Genomic DNA, 25,419 nt, shown 5'->3' with positions numbered 1-25,419 from the left:
TTACGATTGTCAAACGGAACTTGAGGTCGAAGCTCCATTGTGATAGCATGCATTGAATTCCTATAGCTGAACGTCAGGCAAAGCCGAAGATGAGACACAAACACGTTAGCACTTATATCCCATTGAGTTCAAGACTTTTCATTACTGGAGCACGAGTATCCTTCTGATTTTTAACAGTTAGGTAAGAATCTCAAACTTTTTTTCTATTCAAAAAGCACCTGTTTTAAATTCAATTAATTCTTCTCAAAATTAATGAACAATTTGAAAAAATTCATAATATTTTGTAGGCTCATTCAGAATACGGCATTGCTTATTTGATTGTGTTCCACAAAACCAAATATGAAAACCAATCGAAACATTTCGATTCGATTGATGATCGACTCCCTTTTAAGATCACTGCCTCGAAAATAAAGATTTATTCAGAGAGTTGTCCTTAGCTCACCTCATACACAATATTTTTTTGCCGGGAATCTAAATAATTATATAGACCAATGTTGGTCTTATACACTCTTTCTTACTTTAATGGCTGAATCACAAACACGCTTCAGCATTGGCTTCACCTGCGGCTTACGACATAGACACACCATATAAAGACCGGAATCTTTCGTAAGTTTTACCCTCTAACACCCATTTGTGTATGATGCCTTGCATTAACTTGTTTTGACAGAGGTTTTTTTTTTATTAAATTGCTGTGGTGAGAACTTAAGATTTGATTTTAGCTGTCAAATGACGCATTTGTTGTTTTGTTAATTTGTTTAAAAAAATGCAGGATCCAAATGAAGATACCGAATGGAATAATGTCTTTCGTGCCAAAGGCATCCTTCTACCCATGCGCGAGAATGCCATTTAGAAGCGAACTGATGATGACTAACGAATATCCCAGAGAAGCATCTGCCAACAGTGTTTATCTATTTTGAAGGCCAAATGAGCAAGCAATTCATTAGTGAAAATAAAAATGCAAACATTGAATTTCACATAACCATATTTAATGATAGTTTACAGCGAAAATGTTTTTCGATTGATTAATAAATATTTATTTAACAATATAATATCTTAACCAACTATTCTAATTTGTATAGTTTTGACTTGATTTAAAAACAAGCTAATAGAAAAAAGTGTTATCTTTAAAAAAATGTATAAAACTTAGTTGTATGTATTACCATATTTTTTTTTCCATTTTACGTACATATTTTTTAAAAATGCCCCTACCTCCTAAATGGGGACCTCCCATAGTAAAAAAATGTTTATTTTTAACTGTTTTATACAAATCCGACATCAAACTTTGTCGCCTGAGTTATCGTACTCTCCCAAAAATGCAAAAGCTGGTGTCGCCGTAGCCACTAGGTGCCTCCCCTAAAAAATTTCTTATCACTATACTTTATTTTCGTGGTGAATTGACGTTAGAGGGTGGTGAATTGATGTTAACAGTTTTGAATTGATGTTAGACTTAAGGAGCGTGTGTTGACGTTTCAGCTTGTAGGCAAACCAGAATGACAGATTGGTTTCCGGTCTTTATATGGTGTGTCTATGGTTTACGAGTTCAGCCATAAATTCATAACAGGTGATCAGCAGATTGTTGATAAACAGAAATGGCAGCACAGTTAACCTTCCTTATAATGAAGTATTTCTGGAATTAACAATACGAGCGTCGCCTTTGCAAACAAAATCTAGGTTTGGAGGGAAACTTGACATAAATAAAAGCAAAAATTAAAATTTGTGTCCGCTGACCGCTCGTCTGTAGTCATTTGAATTTTAAATCTTTCTCAACAAACAAAGTAGCCACTAGTCAATACATTGACTTAGTAAATTTGTGAAGATGTCAATACATTTAGATATTAATCAAAAACAACTGACTGAGGATGTGAAACTACATTTTCTCCCAGCTGAGATTGGAACTAATGTGGAAGCGAAAGTGAATGACTTCTTTAACATTTACACCACAAATGAAAATACTCATCTGACCAATTCGCTGCGAGGTTTTCCCCTTGATGGAATAGATTTTCAAGTGCCCTCAACTCTAAATGGAGTGGTTTTTCAGGAGGCTCAACGTACTTCAGGTGAAAGTTGCGGGAGACTATTAAAGGTCACGGGGACATTCAAAAACTTCACATATTGGAATTACGATAAGGTACCTTCTGCTTCGGATGGTATACGTCAAGCGCTAGAAGCATTGCTTGTTGTAGATGAACTTTCCAAGCCTGTTCATGCTGAAGATCTCAAAAATCAAATTGATCAAGAGTTACAAGCCAAAATTGAAGAAAATTCCTAGATATAACTGTTCTTACTTACAAGTGGGCTTTCAAAGTAGTAACTATACTGGCGGGCACAAATACGAAAAGAAGAAACAAGTTCCAAAGGCAGTATTGCACCTATTTTTTAACTTACTTATCTCAACTTTATATATTTCAATATAAAAATGCACTGCTCTAGCGACTGATTCCGAATTCAAACGTGATAATGTAGTTTATTAAGAACAATAAAGTATTGCCTTTTTGTTAAAAAATAATATCTCTTGTTTGAGTTGTAATTGGCCATTTTGGATTATTATTATTTGCAGGAATGTTTGCCTCGGGCTCCTCATTGAAGGTGTACATTTAAATTGGGGCGACTTTCCATTACCGCAGCACGAATTTCCTTCTGATTTTTTTTTTACAGTTAGGTAGGAGTCTCAATAGAACATGTTTTAAATATTAGGGCGAGGAAACAACTTTAAGTCATAAAAAAAAAATATTTTCTTTTTCGGACTTAACCCTACTTTTTTTGTATTGCATTTTTTGAGCCTAAAACAAGTTTTTTTAATTGATAGCACGGCGTACTAACAGCTAGGTATGTAAGGGGGGGCATGCTGCCCGCCTGCAACCCCCCTGCTTGGGGTCACTATAGGATTTGGGGTGGGTGCGAGTTTGGTTATATGAAAAGTACTTTTCCATTTGAGCACTAAAATAAAAGAAATTACCAAGAAAAAAAAAAAAGTATGGCAACACTGAACAAAAAACAGGGAAGAAATGTCAAAATCAACCACTTTTGAGTGTTTTGTATGGAAAAAAGTGAACTTTAAAAATTAATTAAAAATAGAAATAAATGTTTTCTCGCTCTAAAATTGCTATAGTTATTATTTATTTGCACATATCTATCGAATAAAAAAAACCGCGAGTCGAAATTCGTGCTGCGGTAATGGAAAGTTGAGCCATTATTTCATATTTTATAAAATATCGATATATTAAATACAATAATAAATCATTCTTCAGATCGCAATACAATCTGCTATCAATGATGTTAAAATTAGCGATGATTTTATAAAAACCGAGCTTAAGGGGAATATGCTCTCACTACTTCAAGAAATTCATTGGAAAGAATGAGGTACAATGAAAGACGTGTCCACTATTTCTCACGTGGGTGTAGGTATATATATATTATACAAAAGCCTTATTTAAGTTGGGGTATTTTCAGGGGCTTTTTTGCTGTAAAAGTGTAAACGCTCCTTTGACCGAGTTGTAAAGACCAATTAAGAACTTAAAAAGGAAAACACTGTTTTTGTTTACAATTTAATTGCCGGTTATAGCCAAAAACCATATATGAAGATATAAATCCTTCGTACGTATCACCCTCCAAAACCCATTTGCTTACATTATTGTATTTGTAATGATTTGATAGGAAAATAATGTACGTTTTTGTCTAGAAAAAACGTGTTCAACATCATTTTATTATAATTAATTTACAATAATCACCACGAAATTCTTTAAATTTCAGAATTCACCTCGGACTATTATATCAAAGATGCGTTCGAATTCTATTAAATTATCATTAATGAGCGTCCCAAAAATTTTGTTTGCAAAAGATCAAAATCTGTATCAAATTGATTTACGAAACTTTTAGCTAGTAAACTGAGCACTATAGACTTATATGAGAGTCCCCACTTATGCAGAAGCCATTTTGTGGCCCATTGGAGCAACTTTTTAATTTGTGTGACGGGGTTAGTAGGATACTTCCAGATACTTTAGTTAGTAGGACAGAGGATACTTCCAGAAGCGCATGACGATTAAAGCGACCCCGTTGAATAAATGCAGAGCAAATAAAATGCTAATTTTGACATTTACCACAAAATTGAAACGTCAAAAAATCGTTCTGAATTCATGCACAACTCAATCAATATATCATGTAATAGACTTACTTACTTAAGGTGGCACTACAGCCCTCTGTGCACAAGGGCCTCATCCAAAAAAACTACTCCATCTAGCTGGGTGCCTAGCTAGATGTCTCCAGTTTCGCGCTCCAAGTTGGGTGAGGTCACTTTCCACTTGTGCGCGCCACCTGATCCGCGGTCTTCCTCTATTGCGCTGTCCTGTGTGTGTGGATTTGAAGACTTTCCGACAGTGCATCACCTTGCCTAAAACCTTTATTGACATCGAAAGGTTCTGTGAAGTTGTTTCCAACCATTATGGATCAGCATGGATTCTCCATGGTCATTCTGCACAAACGGACGAGTGTGTCAGGGATGCCAAAACTAGACATGGCTATATACAGCTTGTCATTGTAGATGCTGTCATATCAGAACTTGAAATCGATGAAAAGATGGTGGTTGTCAATTTGATGTTCTAAGATTTTTTCGACTGTGGACATCCTGGTTTAAAACCACACTGATAAGAACCTATCAGGTTGTTGATGGTGAGCTTTAGACATTCACATATTACGGCAGAGAAGATTTTGTAGGCGATGTTAAGTAGACTGATTCCTCTATAGTTGGTGCAGTTTAGAAGCTCTTCTTTTTTTCAGGATCGGGCAAACAATACTGAGGTTCCATTCATCAAGCTAACGGATAAGTTAGTGAATGCTCCTTACCAACATATCTCCAGCTGCTTTAAAGAACTCGTCATTAAAGCCATCCGCTCATGTAATCGACATGTATATTTATTGTTGACGTACAAAAGTTATTTTTTAGTGAATTCATACAGTTTAACGCAAAATATTATTTTCATTGTTTACTAACGAGTATTATTGTTTGAAGGGTTTGTTTAGTAAAAATGATCCAACTTGTTTTCAAAAAATGAATGAGTTTTATGAATATGTTTATGTTTTTCTTAATATAATAAATACTACAGTAGGTTACATTTTATAAAATAACATAAAAGAAAATAAACATACAAAATAGTTTTCAGATATGAAGCATAGGTCAATATTAAGTCAATATTATTTTAGGTATGTTTATTTAAAAAAAAATTCCGCAAAAGGTAAGAAATAACAAATAAAATATATTTTTTAAGGCTTTGTTTTATTTCAGAAGGCTTGGAGGAATGGACGAGAAACATGACTGTCCTTCTTCAAAAACCAAATTGAATATTTGTTTGATTATAATAATTTTTTTCATTTTAGTTTAAGTTTTGAATCTTATTTCTTTTTAATGACAAATAATTTGAAATGTCAAAATATAGTGACAGCTTAAGTGTTCAGGTGTGTTTCAAAAATAATCTGAAAGCTCAGAACACGCTTTGTTCAGAGGAAGTTCGGGGCAAGATCGATATTCTGGGACACCGTTCGCCTAGTAAAATTTTTGGTTTACCTTTTTGAACATGGATCCTTATTTTCATTAAACGATAAACGCATTAAAATCAATTGCACTGTCAAGTACTTTTTCAAAAGGAAAATATTCATTTGAAGCAAAAATTTATAGCGCAAATACATTTCAAATTTTGTTTTGATAAAATAAAAATTTTATTGAACAACTGACTGCAAAATGCCAACAAAATTTAATTTTATTTTAGAGGCCAGTTATAGCGCTCGCTGTTGACTGTGACCGCCTCACTTACGTCACTTTTAGAAAAGTACGCACCAATCGCGCCACTTGGTGAACCTCACGTGGGTTGGTGCCGTCACATATATGGCAATCTTGCTCGTTAACACAGCCTATCATCCAAAAATGCGCCTCGTCACTAAGGATGATTTTTCAGCCAAAATTGGGGTCCTTTTCCAAAAGATTCAAGCCCAGTCAGCGAACGCACGGCGCGGCGTTGTCAATGGTCATGACCGACGCAAAATTTGGAAAGTTGAAGTCGGCGGGAATAGGTCGTCTCCACCACATCTACACTCATTTTCATAGTAAAGTTTTATCATTTTAACGTGCTGTTTAATCATGTAAACTTGCCATGTTCGTTTGGCATACAAAACTGAATAATACACAAAAGATTTGACAGATGTCACCAAAACAAAATCTCTGCCAATGGGGCACCAAAATCTACCCACCCCACACGTTTTTTTTATTTGATAGATATGTGCACGTGAAAATTAATAACTATATCAATTTTAGAGCGATGAAACAATTATTTCTATTTTAAATTAAATTTCAAAGTTCACTTTTTCACATACAAGCAAATATGGTTGATTTTGACATTTCTTCCCTGCTTTTTGTTCGGTGTTGACATACTTGCTTTTTTTGTTGGGGATTTCTTTGATTTTAGTGATGAAATGCAAAAAGTTGTTTGCATATACATAAACTAGTACCCACCCCAAATCCTATAGTGATCAAAAGCAGGGATGTTGTGGGGTGTTGCAGGGGACAGCATGGCCCCCTTATATATCTAGCTTTTAGTGCTATCAATTCAAAAATATTTAATTTAGGCTCAAAAAATAAAATACAAAAAAACTATGACTTAAAAGTGGTTTCTCGACTTTATATTTAAAACATGTTCTATTGAGACCCCTACCTAACTGTAAAAAATCAAAAAATCGTGCTGAGGTAATGGAAAGTCGCCCCCATTTTCTCTGTGATTTCTGCTATCAGTTATTCTCTCAGTAATCAACTTTAAACTCAAACGGCTTGCTTTTATCACGAAATTTGTGTCCGATGACAGAAATTTTCAATGACTATAAACAACCTATCAAAGAAATTTCAATGCTTGGTATTCAATAATTAAAAAAATGGTACAATAATTTGACCAAAAACACTCTATAGTACATACATATATCTATCTCATATAGAGTGTTTTTGAGTTTGACAGACATTTTTAATGGCATTTTTCCCAATCACCCTTTTCCATCATCTAAAAATAATCCGTCTTCCTTTGAGAATTGATTCTTTTTTGCCCTCGTGTAAACTGCGTCTTTGGGACTTATTCAATTCAATTCAATTTTCTGAACCCACTTACATCAAAATTTCAAACCGGACTCGACTCGATTCCTCAATCCACTTTTGTAAACGAGTATCAAAATTATTCTATTTGTTGTCAATATTGTTGTCCCATACTCCATAGAGATAGACTATAGAAATAGAGGAAGCCGAAAGCGACCTAGCCTTATTGATATTGGAGCTTGATGGATATTTCTTGCTATTTGCCAAAAATTTTGATTGGCTTGATTTGATGATGATTTGGCTGGCCGACACATATTCCAAAAAGTGAATATTGAAACGTTGTTGATTATAAGTTTATTTTTATGTGACCATACCCATAAGGCTCAATATGTATCTCCCATCATTAACTAATGTGTTGGGAATTATATTCTTCGTTTATATTGCCCATTCAATGTGGACAATGGCCCAGCTATTCAGGAGCTTGGAGTGTACGTCTGTGCCTTGTTACCAGTCTTTTTTAGGAAAGAAGCCAGAAATGCAGCTAGCGCTCTTTACATCAGTGTCTAGGAATCCAATTGCAACAGAAACCACAAAAATTATGCATTTAAACAATTTTAATTACTCTGCTCCTTTCGAAAAGTAAGTTTATTTTCTAATGGTATGTGTATTATAATTTATTTAATACATTTTTTATAGAGATATCGTATTGAGTATTCCTCCAAAGACTCGCCGAAATGGCACACTCCACATGCAAGTGGTTTTTGCGCTCAATGGCCAACCGTTGGAGTGGAAAACCTTGAAAAGAGACGGACCGACTGTGATACATACTATGAGCTTGACGGAGTATTTAATTCCAAAAGTCGAGACATTTAATTTGTGGAGTGAAAACGTAAGTGGTGCATAAAGGCAACTGCTTCAGCGGTATTTCGTTGCGGACCTTTATTACATTTGTATGAAGGTGCTGCTTGCATTTGTCGCAGCGTACAAATACCAAATCATAATTTGGTAATTTCAAAGTAACTTAGCTAGAATCATCATTCTACGAAAAATAAAACAATTAAGAAAAGTCGTTCTTGCATGAAAAATGTTTTACATGTCTGTCGAAATGCTTCATGTGTAGTTCAGCTACCATTTATTCTTAAATCGGGAGAATATATCCCCGAAGTGCACACGAGTAGCTTTCATATTTGTCTTTAACTGCTAATAGACGGGTACATAAATACAATAAAATAAATAAACGTATTCAACTTTTTCAACTATGTTTAAAATCCAGGCGGAATGACAATCCAATTGTACTCTCAATTGTTCTTTAAATAATTTAAGAACTTTTTGTGCATAGAAGAATGAAGATTGATTAAAATATACTTATTTAGCTTATTTTCACTATTAAGTATCCGGCCACTGTTTGATTCATAGTTTCATCAACAAAACACTTTAAAGTTTCTGTCATGTTATTGGAATATTTCGTTTTGGAAATGGGCCATTGCTAAAAGGTTAAATTTTAGTATTTTGCGGCATTTTTTCGACAAGTTTAATTATGCTTAAATTAAAATATATGTAGATGGCAAAACATTTCTTATATCTCCAATATTTTGGCCCTTTATATATGATAATTATTGTTTAAATTAACTTATTAACGTAACTGGGCATTGGATCAAAGTGAACGGTTACTGAAACTTTTCGATTGGATGTTGGTGAAACAGAACTTCTTTTTAAGTATTTTTAAAGCAATCAAATGTTTTTTTTTTTCAATTACAACAAATCTACACATTAGCATGTAAGGGAACCCGTTAACAACCCGCAAAGCTTTGCATTTCCTTTCTTTTGTTTGATATGAATTATTTCTATTTTTCCTTGGCCTGGATAAGAACTTCCCCACATTTGCAAGTACTCGTAAAACGTCCTATTTAAGAATATGTAGTATATGCTACAAAATAAGAATAACCAAAAATTAATTTTCTAAATGCCTTACAATTTTCCACAAAGAATATCTTTTATTTATTTATTCAGCTTAATACAAGCTATCATAACATAACTTAACTTAACACTAGCTTAACATTCTTTTTTTTTGCAGTTCTTGTATCAGTTTTAAACATTAATTCATGTGGGCCCTAAAGCCCACATAAAAGCTCTTTAATGTACAAGAACTAACAATCTTGATTTTATTTGACCTAAAATTACATGGGACGCCCGTATAGTTCGTCGTTATATCTTCTCCTCCATTCTCCATCTATGCGTAAGGGATCAAAAATCACCCGAACAATTTTACTCTCGAAGCATCCTAAGACGTTGTCAACTTTCTTTGATAGGATGCAAGCCTCAGCGCCATGAGAACCGGGATGATGAGTGTCTTATAGATGGTGATTTTGGATGCTCGAGAGAGGACTTTAATTCTCAAGAGCTTTTCTTCGTTTGATTGCAGCGCTGGTGTCGTTGTCTGTGTTTATAGCGGTGCCTAGGTAGACAAAGTCCTTAACTACCTCGAAGTTATAGCTGTCCATGGTGACGTTTTGTCCAAGACGTCGTTTTTTAATGTCCTTTTTTGATGACAGCACATACTTGGTTTTGCCCTCATTGACCACTAAACCCATCTTCTTCGCTTCCGTCGCAATTCTCAAAAACGCTCCACTGACATCACGCTTTGATCTTCCAATTATTTCAATATCATCTGCGTATCCAAGTAATTGGATGGACCTTTGGAAGATTGTGCCTCTATTGTTGACGGTTGAGTTTTGCACAATTCTTTCCAGAACGATATTCAAGAAGTCGCATGACAGTGCATCGCCTTGTCTAAAAAATTTTTTGATACAAATGCATTGGTGAGATCTTTTCCGAGCTTGATAGAGCAGCGTGCATTCTCCATCGACATTCTGCACAAACGGATAAGTTTGCCAGTGATGGCAAAACTAGACATTGCTCTGTAGAGTTCTTCCCTATGGATGCTGTCGTACGCGGCTTTAAAATCGATTTGAAACTCCTGGGTTTTTTCCAAGATCTGCCGTAGTGTGAATATTTGGTCAATAGTGGACTTTCCTGGTCTGAAGCCATACTGATACGGACCTATCAGGTTGTTGTTGGCTTCAGACGTTCTCATAATACGGTAGGAAGTATTTTAAAACATTGTTGCTTTGTTCTTATTGTTCTTATATTGATAGTATTTTTTTAAACATTAACAGACCTATTCTTTCTAGTCGTTAAGCTTTTGTATCAATAGCATCTACAAAGTTTTCAGGAATAAAGATGTTTCCATTTTTTGTTGGTGCGTGTCCTTTAAAATAAATGTAGCAATTTTCAAAAGCATGTGTTCATATTCGCAATGGGGCAAACATAGAATGAGAACTTTCATAATTGGGTAGACTATTGCAAGGTTGATTTTAGCTAAATTCTCTTAAAACTATTTCATTGAATTTATTCAAATGGCAGGACAAAAAAACGAATTTTTGTTTAAACACTACCAGACCTTTTCGTAAGATTGCGTACAAGCTTTATCTTAAGACCAAAGAATTGCCTACACAAAATAAGTGCTCATCTAGCTCATCTAGCTCATTACTTAGTTCAGTGTTAGTAGTCAGTAAGAAATGAAATTACTTAATACAGGCGTGTTTTTAACCGAGTGTAGGTTAGGTTAAAGAAGCTACTTTTATATTAAATTTTTTAAGACAATTGGAGAAGTTCCATGTGGTCCAGAGTAAGAATCATCTTTAAGTAAGGTCATGTAATATAAGATTTTGTCTAAAGTTTTTTCAACATTATCTGATGTGATTCTTTATTTAGCTTTCGCTATTTTACAACTTTTAAAACTAATTTAATTAAATTCTTCAAATATTTGTTAAAAGACTTTTTTTTACGATTCAGCTCTTTTTTTCACTATTTTTTGCGAATTTTTAAAAAAAATTGCAAAAAAAATGTTCATTCAAAAAAATTGAACTTTGATGACTCCTACTGGCGAACCACTTCGAGTTACACAAAAAAACATAAAGACAATTTTAAAGAGCGTGAAATTCCCTATAAGGTCCATAAAACCGATTCACAATATTGTAAAAATCGGGCGAGCATTAGAAATTTGAAAAAAAAAATATTTTTTTTACATGTATTTTAAATGGGAAAACTTTAAATTTAAACTGCAAGTACTTAAAATTGATATTAAGAGCTCTACCTTGGTGAACATTTTTTTTTCTACAGGTACATTAATATTTTGCTTGAGCGCCGAGAAAAAAAATTTTTTTTGCGGAAATGAATCACCCTATTATACATACTCCAGTCACACGTGTTATTTGTCCAAACAGCTCTTTGAAGCAGTTGGATTTTCAATTGCTTCATGTTAGACAAAATGTTAATTAGACCAATCAGAATTTCCATTCATCCCATTAAATGATCTTGAAATTATCATTTTTTCCAAACTATGTTTTAATTTCATACTAAAAGATTTAGCTGTATGATTTAAATTATCCCAACTTAGATTCGTTATCTCATTATCAATAAGCTCACTACGCAAAACGTTTTCTTTAAATGCCAACGTCCGAATACATTTTTTAGTAGATATTTATAAAACTTGTTTCGATAAGGATTTCTAGAGATTCGTGGTCACTGATTCTAAATTAATTTTTATCTTTTGCCATCGTCAGCGACTTGGATGGTCTATTGAATGAGCACAATGAATTGTTGAAAATATTCAAATCGCACATGCACAAATTACAAAGTGATAATCACGCTATTGTCATCAATACTGATAAAACACCTCTTGGAGAGCATATTCGTATAGATTAATTGCACCTGTTCTTGACGATGTTGCTGAAATCTTGGTTGAAGATCTAACGCAAGAAATCGAGATTCGTAGAAGTAATAATAATCTACAGTTTATTGCTGATACACACCGTTCATATGACGCTCTCCAATATCCGCTAATGTTTTGGAAGGGACAAGACAACGAGATCCCGCAATTGGTGATTTTTGTCAGCAAATCATGTATACAGACAAAAATTGAAGTCTTTGATAAATGTCATTACAAAATTACATGCATTCGGTGCTACACGTTGCTGGATGTATAGAGTTAATTGGCAAAAGAGCGGATTACCTCATGCTCACATTGATCAAATGTTGTTTGATATTGTTACAACAAACATGATTCATAGCCTATGCGGCAATATGAATCGTTCATCGCCTTGCATGCCAGATGGAAAGTTTTCCGAAAAATTTCGCTAACGATATGATCACACATGTTGATGGATATCCAACATATAATAGAAGAAATCTCGGTAATGGCGGAAAATCTTTTCTTAAAAATATTAACAGCGCAGACATTTACATTGATAATCGTTTGGTGATCCCATATTCGCCTCTGCTGAGTAAAACATTCACTTCTTATGTTAATTTTGAGTTCTGCAGTTTAGTGAAGAGCATCCGGTAATTAATTATTACTGCGAATCCCTATTATACACACAGATGTGCCAATTCAACTCAATGCCTTCAATTTGCAATTAGATTGGCATTTGCAATGACAATCAATAAGTCTCAAGGCCAAACGATATCTGTCTGCGGCTTAGATTTGAGCACTTTATGTTTTTCACACTGATATGTTATACGTGGTATGCTTTCGAGTGGGCAAACCATCCAGTTTGTTAGTAATGGCGAAAGATGGGATGGGATTGTTAAATGAGTTTCAGTGGCGCATATAATATCGAAATCGTTGTTACCCTTTATCACTTCTAGTTGATTTAAATTGTTCTTATTCCCCGATATTTAAACAAAAACACTTAACTGATGATGGTAATTGCTAATAAATTATTCTCTCATTTTCAATTTTTAATTTACGTTGAAGCGTACGATGTCAATGTCATTTAAATTAAGTTTATCTTTTGCTTTTTGGCAATTAACACACTTTCTATCTTCATTTACACAATCTTTAAACGAATGACCTTCCTCTCCGCATTTTGCACATACCTGGCAAATCTCCTTACAGTAAGTAGATGTATGATTGAATCCCCAACATTTAAAACATCTAAGTACAGACAGGCTTTCATAGACTGAGCTCCTATCCAACTCAATACATATTTAATTTTCCTAAATTCATCACACTTTTAAGACTTTTGCCGTCTAATCCAATTATTCCATTATAAAACCTCTTGTTTTTAAATGATGTATACACTTTGATGTACTTGACATTGTCACACATAACATTGTTTTCTTTTTGTACTGCTTCTATTATTTCGTCTTCTTTTATATCAAAGAAAGTCTGGGGATTGTCTCGCGAGCAAAATTAAACGATAGCCATCAACATACACTTACGATAATGCTTTTATGAGATTTGTCCAATCTTTGTTTCTCTTGTTTCATACAATTTAAGCTGGAGAACCATTTTAAATGACGTAAACATCAGACTACAAAAAATGTCATTTCGAATTCTAAAAGATATAAATATCCTATTTCAATACCATACTCAAAATACAACTCATAACATATTTTTAGCCTTTTTGCAGAATTTGTTTTTTAGTTAATAAATCTTTTAATATTTGCTGTGCGTGCGAACAAGTTAAGTTAAGATTAGGAATTGAAGTTTTAACTTTTACATTTTCAGAGTTTCTAACCTGTTGTGCCAATACGTTTTAAATTTTATTTTTGTTCAAATTTTAATATTCAGGAATCTCCAGCAGCCAATCCATCGAAAGAACAACCAAAAAGCACTTCATCAACACTAAAACAAGTGACACATATTAAATCTAAAGCGTGCATAACAATTCTTACCGATTCAATAAGTCTATCGCAAAAAGATGCCCCACCTGAGCTTGCCCATCTTATTCGTGTAAACCGTCATGGTGAAATACTTCCAATTATTAAGACTGACTTCTTTGACACGAGGATAAAGCATTTAGTTAAAATAAATAAAAACACAACCCAATTCAACCTATCTCTAAAGTACAAACCAATAGGAATTGGAAAATTACGTTTAATGTTACTGATTGAACATGCTACAAACTCGATGTACACGTTAGGTTTCTCAAAAAAAGATGTCGACGAAGTAAAGGGAATTTTTTCGGATACAAATGTTTATTTGTTGTGTGGATCTCTGATCGTTGGAAGTGCTCATGTAAGTTCGTTTATTGTATTATCGGTCATTCTTATGGACATTTCTTTTTACAACAGCTCCTATTTGATTTTCTGTCATTTAAAAATGATGTACTATTCTGGCGTGGAAAATCGTCATATGAAGGACTTTCAACACGAACCACTGTCTGGAGGGCAGTGTCTCAAATTATTATCTTTTTTTACTTGATGGATGAAAACACATCTCTCCTAGTTTTGATTCCTGCAGGCATCGGAGCTTTGATTGAGATGTGGAAATGTAAAAAGATACTTAAACTCGAAATCAACTTATTGGGAATTAGTAAGATAACATCAAATACAAGCGGAAAAGCGGAAATGACAACAGAAAATTACGATCGGGAAGCTATGTGGTACCTGAACTTTATTTTGTATCCCCTTTGTCTGGCTGGAGCCGTATACTCTTTGCTGTACCAACCACACAAGAGTTGGTACTCTTGGACACTAAACTCCCTTGTGAATGGAGTCTACGCATTCGATTTTATATTTATGCTACCACAGTTGTTTGTTAATTACAGACTGAAGTCAGTTGTTGCCTTACCGTGGCGTTCTTTCATGTACAAAGCATTTAACACTTTTATTGATGACATATTCGCTTTTATAATAACGATGCCAACATCTCATCGTGTAGCTTGCTTTAGGGATGATGTAATATTTGTGATTTACCTTTACCAACGGTGGCTGTACCCTGTGGACAAGTCACGGTTAGATAGTGGTGTGGTAGTCGAGGACGTAAAGAACGGAAGCAATTCAGAAAGTCAAATAATAGAAAAGAAAAATAAGTAGAAAAAAAGAAATGTTTGTTTTTTTTTTTTGTATTAAATATTTATAAGTTGTTGTTTTATATTTCGGACCTATTGATTAACACTATTTACCATTTATCAATTGGAGGTCAAAGAATTAGTTTATTTAAACTTTTTATTTTTAAGTGACTGTCCATTTTTACATTCCTTTCTTGACCTCTAAATATATCTGTATTTGTAATTGATTCACTCGTATTATAGAACTTACGGCTAATAAAACAATACTATACAATTAATACAAAAATACGTTTTGATTTAAAATATTGGAAAAAGATTGCTTACACTTACAATACTACTTTTTTTTAAAGGGTTTTAAGTTTTTTTACAAATTTGATAATGATATCAATTAAAAAAATATAATGATTTTACTGACGTGTGTCAGTATACTTATTTTCATTATTATTGTTTTTCTGTAAATACTTTAGTTATTTGACGTCAATCATCTACAGGGTCCGGTAAAAAAACCTGCCGTATTTTTAGACGTTTATATTTAAAACAATTTATAGATAAAATGGTATTCCGGGTATAGATAGATAGAGGTCTACGTGCCGTTTTTAGTAATCAAAGTGGCGTGGAACGGTGAGCATCTCGCATTTGTATTTTGTCGTAGAGGAATATATCCGTAATGGTGGTTCTGCGATTACTACTCAGCAAGCATTTCGTATTCGATTTCAACTTAGACGACATGATCCTAACGAGGACCATTTCCATTCATCGGGTACTGTAAATAAACAAAATTTTCGTTACTAGGCAACAAAAAACCCTCAAAAAATTCATCAACGACCACTTCACAAACCTTATGTGACAGTTAGGTGTGCTGTTGTTGAATTTGGTGTGTTAGGTCCGTATTGCTTTCAAAGAGAATGGGTGGAAAGTTACAGTTAACGCGGATCGCTACTGTCACATGATTGAGGTCTTCCTCCAACCAAAAAACAAAGAAGTCTGGTTCCAACAAGATGGAGCCACAGTACACACTTCACGGCGTTGACTAACCATTTTGAGTGAGATGTTTCCAGGGCATCTTCTTTCTTTACGAGGAGACGTTACCTGGCCACCAAGGTCCCCCGATTTATCACCTTATGATTTGTTTCTTTGGGGACATTTAATGGGTCAAGTCTACACTCAACATTCCAACATTTTTGCAAGCACTTAATGAGGCAATCACTCTGGAAGTGGAAGCCATTACACCACAAATGACTCGAGGAGCAATGGAAAACTTACGGAAAAGGCTTCGTAAATGTATTAATAATAGAGGACAACATTTAACAGATATAATGTTAAAAACTAAGTAATTATTTTATTTAATGTAAAATGGCAAAGTATTTAATTTAAAAAATTTAATACATTTTTTCTGTTAAATTGTTTATTTATTTGTCATTGCCTTTAAATAATGGGAGATCTTTTTGCCGGACCCTTTATTTAACTCAAAACTAAAGCTTACTTACAGTTACTCACATAATTATTTGGCCATATTTATTTCCAGGCTTAAATATTAAAACAAAGAAGAAAAAACGTACAAATAATAAAAATGAAACAAAATCCATTGTTTGGATGCATTAAAAAGAAAAATTAATACTTAGTGTAGTTTTAAACACCGCAAAGTTATTGGGTCAAAATACTTGAGACGATTTGGCACTATAATTTTAATGTTTAGTGCCCAACATTAGGCTTCCCTTCTGTTCAATAACACTATAGTCTTCTTTGCATTGCCTCAACCAATTTTAGGGTTGTTGAAGAACAATTTTTACTCCATTCTTCGCATACAAATTTTTCAAGATCCGTTTTGTTTGAAATTCTCAAAAGGGGTTTGAGTCTGGACTTTGAATTAAATTGACCATGTCGTCCATGATTCCGTCTTTGTCAACCAAATAACCAACCCGCGCAAGTGACATACAGCCCCAAATCATCACCGAGCTTCCACCATGTTTAAAGGTTGGTAAAAGGTTTTCTTTGTTTAGTTCTGTATTGACCTTGCGCTACACCTCACCTCAAATATCTGATCCAAATACATTAAATTTATATTCTTCGGCAAAACAGTTTTCCAACAGTCCAGTTCCTTATCATTTATTATTTTAGCAAACTAGTCACTTTTTTGATTTTGTTCACTGATAAATGTTTTTTTTTTCTGGCCACTTATGGGTCGACAGTTTTTCCACTATAATTATGTAACTCAGTAGCCAGTTTTGGGTAGCTTATATGCCTACTTTTTCTAAGATTCTGTAGAAACCATCTTTGATCATGGTTGTTTAAGACATAGGTCGGCCAGAGTTAGTCTTTAATTTACTTATTTAAATAAACGGTATTTCAATTTGAATTATTTCTTTTTTTTAACTTCCCATAGGAAGTTATTGAAATGGGTCCGATCCGTCGAATTGAACATTTTGAAATTTCTCGACGTTTCAAGTTCACTAGAGTCGAAATAAAAGATTTTTAGAAAGATGTCTGTGCGTGCGTGTGTCCGTATGTCCGTTCGTTCGTACGTCCGCTACGTTTTTTCGTTGTCCATAGGTCAAGAACCAGAAGAGATATTCAGCCCTATTCTTGAATTTTCACTAATCACTATTTTGCTATTCATTCGAAGTGAATCCGTGTAGTATGTCGGTAACGTCGGTAATACAGCGCTCTATTCTTCTATTCACGTGAACGCATTTATTCTATACAATTCAGATCCGCATATGAAACGTATCGGATTTTTCATTTGATGTCTGGTTTGTTAATTGTTGTTAGCAAAATGTAAGTAAAACCTAATTTATTGCTTAATTAAGAATATTTTTTTATAAATAAAAGATTAGTATTAAACGACACACAAGGAAGAATTTGCAACAATAATTTCAGTAATGAAATTAAATACAGCTTTTGCAAAATATAATGCAAAACGACAACCCGAAGACCTCCGAGAAATGTGTAATAGCCTAAGAGACAGGTTGAACCTCCTGGACTACCAATTAAAGACGTGGCTGAGTTTTTTTTACTTTCTAACATTTCTATGAAGCTCACTGTTTGAGGATTCTCTTATTCCTTTGTTTACAATTGGAATAAAAAGTCGAATAATGTCCATTTCCAAAAATTACACAAATTAAACAATTGGATTGATTAAACTTAATTTTTGTATAAATCAAAACAATTTATCCAACATTCTCAAGTTTTTCACATGAACAGCTGCTTACGTGAATGTCAAATTGGTTTAGGATAATGTAGTTCACCCGATGAATAGCAGAATGCAAAGGCATTGTAAAAGGTAATCGAACGGGAGAATCGAATATGGGATCCACGTGAATAGCAGAATAGAGCTGATTGATTCAAATACATTTTTTATGCAGATAATTAATGTAGAAAGATGCAGAAAGGAATCTCAAGAAAAATGAGTGGGTGGTTTTTTTACCATAGCAGTTTAAAAAACAAAAAGTTAGTAAACCCTAAATATCTCACGAACCAATGACTCTAGAAACTTGAAATAAATTTTATATTAAATATTGTAACGTGATATCAAACCAGTATATTTTTGGAAAAAAAATTCAATTAACGGTTTTTTATGAATTAAAAGAACTAAAATAAAATGTTGTCACCTCGAAAATTTTACGTTCAAAACTATTTTGTGCAAAAAAAATTACGTTTTTAACATCTGGTAAAAGTTTGAGAAAAATCGAATTGACAGTTTCTTTTACAAAATATAATTTTAGCTTATAAGAAATATTGTTTTCAACATTCGAAAAAAATTTAAGAAAAATCGAATTGTCAGTTTTTTTACAAAAAAACTAAAAACCTAACAAATATTTAACAAAAGTTGGTAAAAATTGATTTTCGGTTTAAATATCTTTTTAAAACTTTAAGATATTGGTTTTAAACTACTTTTATTAAAAAATATTGTTTTCAACTAGTAGTTTAATTTTGAGAAAAAGCTAATTGATTGTTTTTTTTTCAAAAAATAAAAATCTACAAAAAAAAAAACAATACTAAAACTTGATACAAATTTACCTTCGACTCAACTAGCTTTTCAAAAATTAAAAATATTGTCTTTTTTTTCACAGAAAATATTGTTTTCGATATTCAGTTATTTTTTTTTATTAAAATCCAACTGTCCGTTTTTTTCATAAAAAATAAAATCTATAAGAGAGGATGATCCACTTCCAAAACACTGGATAATATGCCTTATACAGTGCATTGTTGAAGAGTGTGGTGTAAATGTCTCCATCGGTAAATGTCTGTCCACTGTTTCCTTCGGATCTTCAATTATGTAAAAGTCATCGTCAAAAATGGCTTCTTCTGGATCTATTTGCGCTGTCCTGAGTACGTCTCTGTTCTCTTAGGTTCTTTGGAGTTTCAGACTCGGAAGGTCATTGTCGTTCTTTTTCCTGAATATTCAGTCCAACGCACTAACCATCACGCCACGGATACAACTGTCTGCATTTAAATCTTTTTATCTTATCTAATTATTGACATATTGACCGTTTAACTCATTTGTTTTCCTCAAGTCTGTCCAAACAGACATTATTATCAAGACGACAATCGTTCGATCGAATTGTCTTACGTGATCTAGGCTCAAATTTTGTAAAAAGTGTCCCAACTTCTTCATGAAGTCTTAGCCCACGCTGCATAATTCACTTCATTTAACTCTAAAAGAGATATTATTTGTAATTATTTGGAACGTGAAAAATTATAAATAATACCTACCACCATTTATAAATACAAATAAGTAAAATGTGGTTAAATTTTAAGGGGCCGATGTTAATTTTGATAAAAACACAATTTATTGGGCAAATTTTTGTCATTTCTTTTTTGTTTGGTTTGGTTCAATCGTGTACGGAATAAAATATGGCCCAAATGTGCCGCCAAGTGCCGAAATATCTTTAGCTCCTGAATTGTTGCTGGCTTATCGACGTCCACCTTTCTTTCAAATAACCCCCAAGAAAGAAGTCCATAGGTGTCAAGTCACATGATCATGATCATTAAAATATCGTTTTCATCTCACAGTAACTGCATCACCGGCATCATTTTGGGAAAAAATGCAGCCCTATTATGCTGACAGCCCAGAACCTGGACCAAACAGTCAATTCTGCTTATTGACGAATCCACTTAGGTGAAAATGTGCCTCGTTACTGAAGATAACTTTCTTTGAAAATTGATCAACAACTGTTATTTTAACTGTTTATTAGTCTGAAATTAAGAACATTTTGATGTGGTTCAAATGCAACATAGGCCTCTATAACCACCCTTTAAGTCAGTTAAGCGACAGTTTCAAAATTTAAATTTATATAATTCAATTTTATTAGTTTTTATTTTCAAATGTATTTATATAAGTAATGAACGTTAAAAATTACAAGCAATTAAAACAAAAATTATATAATAATATTATTGAACTTAATCAGTTTCTATTAAGTGTTAAGCAAACACCTTGAAGCACCCAATGACTAAGATCTTCGTGAGTTTCTAAATTCGCTTCAAATATCAATCCTATTCCCATCGCATTTCTTCTTAAGGATGTTGTGTATACTGGAGCACGGTACGTATTCTATAACGAACAAAAATGTTAATAAAGTGTTTGGGTAAAATATAAGAAGTTACTTAAAAGTTAAAAATGAGTCTTATATACTTTAGAACAAATAAAATGTATTAATTCCACACGTACAGCTGCGAGCAATTCATTATTTTGTATAATAATTAGCGAAAACTAAAAGGGTTTTTTATACCTTTAATATGCCAAAGACACAGTGTAAGCATTAGGAAAAGAGGGAAGGGTTGGATAGGAAGTGTCGGTGTACATTGATTTTGAATTCCTGAACATTGCAATGACAGGGGAAGATAGAGCAAGGCATTCCACATTCGCGTAGTACGGCTAAAAAATGAGTCTCTGTAATTCATAGTACGGTCGAATAAACTGATGGGGATTCCTAGAAGCGCGGGTATTACGGTTAAATTGTTTGAGGAGCGAAATGCAACTGGCTATTTCACTAGAGCATAGTCCATTAAAATAATGGTAAATATAAATATTATACCAATTAATTTAAAAGCTCTTCTTTGAATACTACCCAAGAGGATTAAAAAAGCAGAAGCACCAGCCCAGAGATGAGTGTTATATTCAAGTTTTGGACGTATATAGGTTTTGTAGATTGTAGCCAGATCAGACGGGGAGACAAATTTCTTGCATCTTCTTAGAAAACCTAGACATCTTGCGGAATTTTTGGCGACATCGCGTATGTGATTGCTCCACAAAAGGTGGTTATTGATGCACATTCCGAGGATGTCGAGTTTTTCACTTTCGTTTATGCAAGTGAAACTCATGGATAGTGGCAAAGAGGGCATATCTCGCTTTAACAATACATGACATCATTGGGTTTTCGAAGCATTAAATTCTATGCGGTTTTTTATTCCCCATTGTACAATGATATGTAGGTTGGAATTTAATGAGCTTACCATATTTTGCCGTTGCATTTCCACAATCGAAGAGGAAGGTTGTGTTGCGAGCCTGGAAACGAATATGAAAAGCTGAGAATTCTATCGTCAGCGCAACAATGTTTTGGATTAGAAGTAGCAGGCAGGAGATCATTTATAAAAATGAGAAAAACGGAGCCCTGGGGCACACCAGCATTTCAGACTTGAATCTGTCCAACATAATTTGTATTGAACGGTTCGAAAGAAAATCTCTAATCCAACGAAGAGGAGATTTGTCAATACCAAAAGCACTCATTTTTGATAAAAGAGCAAGATGCCAGACTTTATCAAATGCCTTTGAAATATCAAGTGCAATAATCTTACTTTCTTCAAAACGATGTAAAGAATTGTCCCTCGGTGACATGAACCACCAGTGGACCTATTGCTACGAAAGCCGTATTGCTGGCCATTAAGAAGCTTCCCTTCCTCAAGGTATTTCTTAAGCTGATAATTAATCAACGTTTCCATGACCTTGGAAAGAAGGGACGTTAGTGCTATTGGTCGATAATTTGTGGGAGAAGAAGATTCGCCTTTTTTTGGGATTGGCTGGAGCCCAGAAGAATAATAGGATAGATGAAAAAGCTTACGCAGTGGTTTTGCTAGCGTGGGAGAACACATTTTCAGAATAATAGCGAGGATACCATCTAGGCCAGCGGATTTATGAAGTTGAGATCTCACGCCACAGTTCGAGTACGAAAAAAGATTGGTTCCATAGAATAATTTACACGCTCAAGAACTGGGGAAGCCATGACACTATATGGTAAGGTGGAATTTCCGTGGAAGCATGGAAGAACACCTTTACAGAATAATAGCAGGGATACCATAGGCCAGCGTATGTATGAATGTTGAGATCTTTAAGAACTCTCGCCACAGTTCGAGTACGAAAGAAGATTGGTCCCATAGAATCATTGACACGCTCAAGAACTGGGGAAGCCATGGCACTATCTGGTAAGGTGGAATTTTCGGCGAACTGCCTTGCAAATGAGTTCCATATGTTTTTTACGAATGACCAAAAATTCGTACTGCCTTTTTGGCTTTGCAGTATTTTTCGCCGTAATTTTTGGTCATGTACATGCCTTCCTGGCTTGCTTAAACCTTTTCCGGTTTTCCTCAGTTAGTTTAGCTTTTAAACACCGGAAGGTCACCTCTTTCTCCTTGATAACCTCTTTGCAGCTCCAATCGAACAATGATTTTTGTGATTTTCAAGTAAGTATATTAAAATTGGAATAAAATGTGTTGTTTTTAATTTATTTATTTTTTTTTTTTAATTTTCGTTTTGTAAATATGTTATTTATTTTATTTAGAGGACAAATTTGTTATTAATAAGTGTGATGCCTTTCAAAGACAGAGCTTAACTCACAACTAAGACCTTAACATTTTGTTTTACAATCTTGGTTCTAATATATTATGGATCAGCACCCAAACGTAAACAAAAATTACAAAACATTATGCGTAGATACGCCACTAAATATGGGCATTCCACTAAAAAAGAGACTCAAAACCCACAAATAAACGGTGATTTTTTAAGAGCTTGAGAACTTTAAAAAAAAAACGCATAAAATTTGCAAAATCTCATCGATTCTTTATTTGAAACGTTAGATTGGTCCATGACATTTACTTTTTGAAGATAATTTCATTTAAATGTTGACCACGGCTGCGTCTTAGGTGGTCCATTCGGAAAGTCTAATTTTGGGTAACTTTTTCGAGCATTTCGGCCGGAATAGCCCGAATTTCTTCGGAAATGTTGTCTTCCAAAGCTGGAATAGTTGCTGGCTTATTTGTGTAGACTTTAGACTTGACGTAGCCCCACAAAAAATAGTCTAAAGGCGTCAAATCGCATGATCTTGGTGGCCAACTTACCGGTCCATTCCTTGAGATGAATTGTTCTCCGAAGTTTTCCCTCAAAATGGCCATAGAATCGCGAGCTGTGTGGCATGTAGCGCCATCTTGTTGAAACCACATGTCAACCAAGTTCAGTTCTTCCATTTTTGGCAACAAAAAGTTTGTTAGCATTGAACGATAGCGATCGCCATTCACCGTAACGTTGCGTCCAACAGCATCTTTGAAAAAATACGGTCCAATGATTCCACCAGCGTACAAACCACACCAAACAGTGCATTTTTCGGGATGCATGGGCAGTTCTTGAACGGCTTCTGGTTGCTCTTCACTCCAAATGCGGCAATTTTGCTTAACGTAGCCATTCAACCAGAAATGAGCCTCATCGCTGAACAAAATTTGTCGATAAAAAAGCGGATTTTCTGCCAACTTTTCTAGGGCCCATTCACTGAAAATTCGACGTTGTGGCAGATCGTTCGGCTTCAGTTCTTGCACGAGCTGTATTTTATACGGTCTTACACCAAGATCTTTGCGTAAAATCTTCCATGTGGTCGAATAACACAAACCCAATTGCTGCGAACGGCGACGAATCGACATTTCATGGTCTTCAGCAACACTCTCAGAAACAGACGCAATATTCTCTTCTGTACACACTGTACGCATTCGTGTGGTTGGTTTAGTGTCCAATAAAGTAAACTGAGTGCGAAACTTGGTCACAATCGCATTAATTGTTTGCTCACTTGGTCGATTATGTAGACCATAAATCGGACGTAAAGCGCGAAACACATTTCGAACCGAGCACTGATTTTGGTGATAAAATTCAATGATTTGCAAGCGTTGCTCGTTAGTAAGTCTATTCATGATGAAATGTCAAAGCATACTGAGCATCTTTCTCTTTGATATTTAGTTTCAAGTTTAGATCAATGACGTTATCGAGAGGCCACAGTCTCTTGACCTAGGATAAGTTAGGTTAAAGTGGCTGTGGACAACCTTAGGCCAGTTCAATGGCCTATTGTGTTACCACATGAATCTTGAGGCTTTTTTCTATGCTCAATGAAACTAGTTTGAGTCCTTTACGAAACGTAAGAGGAATCATATTATGTTAATATGATTGAGATCGTTTAGATCGTTATAGAAGAATTTTCCTAGGTAATTCTTGCGTTTTTGAGCTAGAGCGGAGCATGTACGTAGTAGAATGTTTTGTACTGTACCATTCCCGGCGAGTTGATGCCTTACAATTTCCTTGAATGTCCCTATGGCCAGGCACCCAGAATCTCTATTAGAGATGATTGACAAAGACTATTATGATATCAGATGTTGATATCACGTTTTCTTTAAGCCATGACAAAACTTCTTTTATCGCCAAAACTTCCGCCTGGAACACGCTACAATGATTGGGAATGCTGAATGAAAGACTGAATTTCATTTCATTTCGTTCATCAGAGTACACACATCCATCAACCCCTTCAGTCCCACAGAAGGGGTTGTGCGAAACAATCTGCTTATACATAGGCAAGCTGAACGTTGGACTTAATTTAGTTTGTCGCGGTTTAAAGTTTTTTCTAAAGCAGTCCACTACACTGCCAGATTTTTCATTAAAATCAGTCTCATTACCGATGTGTATAACCAATGCGTGATTCGGGGTTGTAAGCCTAATTTATTACCAATAGCTTTTTTGCAAGAAAAGAGAGCTACAGCAGCTTCTTGCACTTTTACTTATATATTGCGTTTCCAATTTAGTTTTCTGAGAACTTTAATTGTATTCCTTTAATATATTGAGGGTCACTAAATGGAGTTTTGTATTTCCTCGAAAATAGTATTAATTCGGTTCTGTGTAGGTTAACACCCAGTCCACACATATCAGCCCAATGTATTGGTTTGTCTAGGGCATTTTGTAAGAGTTTTTTTTAGGGTATAAAGATGCTTTCCTGAAACAGCTTTATCATTTTTTCTATGTAAACTTCTACTTTTTTGCTCCCTTAATTAAGATAATTATTTTAAGTAGTTTAATCTTTAAAAAAAAATGAAGACACAACATTTTATTCCAAATTGAATATAATTGAATATAAAATAACTACTATTTCATTGCTCGCAGATGTACGAGTGTGTGCTCTGAGCAGTTTTTGGCAACGACAGCCGCGTAGTAGTAATTTTCGTTTCATACATAAAGTTAATCAGGTATTCCATCAT

The 25,419-nt window shown here is 34.3% G+C and overlaps 3 protein-coding genes across 4 annotated transcripts in view; 2 read left to right on the top strand and 1 right to left on the bottom strand.

Annotated features, from left to right (window-relative positions):
* Positions 1 to 1,624: 1,624 nt before the first annotated feature.
* Positions 1,625 to 2,506, top strand: LOC129945969 (uncharacterized). The gene has a single exon (XM_056055966.1). The coding sequence runs from the start codon at positions 1,817 to 1,819 to the stop codon at positions 2,267 to 2,269; it is 453 nt and encodes a 150-aa protein (XP_055911941.1). The 5' UTR covers positions 1,625 to 1,816; the 3' UTR covers positions 2,270 to 2,506.
* A 4,733-nt stretch (positions 2,507 to 7,239) lies between these two features.
* Positions 7,240 to 15,206, top strand: LOC129946416 (lipid scramblase CLPTM1L). 2 transcript variants are annotated; one of them, XM_056056596.1, is made up of 5 exons: positions 7,246 to 7,387; positions 7,445 to 7,702; positions 7,760 to 7,952; positions 13,701 to 14,147; positions 14,204 to 15,206. In XM_056056596.1, the coding sequence occupies exons 1-5, from the start codon at positions 7,353 to 7,355 to the stop codon at positions 14,945 to 14,947; spliced, it is 1,677 nt and encodes a 558-aa protein (XP_055912571.1). In that variant the 5' UTR covers positions 7,246 to 7,352; the 3' UTR covers positions 14,948 to 15,206. The 2 variants fall into 2 exon arrangements, with proteins under 2 accessions (XP_055912572.1, XP_055912571.1); XM_056056597.1 differs by having other exon boundaries at positions 7,240 to 7,702.
* A 4,999-nt stretch (positions 15,207 to 20,205) lies between these two features.
* Positions 20,206 to 25,419, bottom strand: part of LOC129944126 (dynein axonemal heavy chain 10) — a 142,765-nt gene continuing 137,551 nt past the window's right edge. Inside the window, 1 exon segment of the mRNA XM_056053321.1 lies at positions 20,206 to 20,473. Coding sequence (XP_055909296.1) covers positions 20,327 to 20,473 — 147 coding nt within the window. The 3' untranslated portion in view covers positions 20,206 to 20,326.

The sequence above is a fragment of the Eupeodes corollae genome, chromosome 2 (assembly GCF_945859685.1).
Source record: "Eupeodes corollae chromosome 2, idEupCoro1.1, whole genome shotgun sequence".
NCBI classification, from domain to species: domain Eukaryota; kingdom Metazoa; phylum Arthropoda; class Insecta; order Diptera; family Syrphidae; genus Eupeodes; species Eupeodes corollae.
This window is presented reverse-complemented; position numbering and strand designations above follow the sequence as displayed.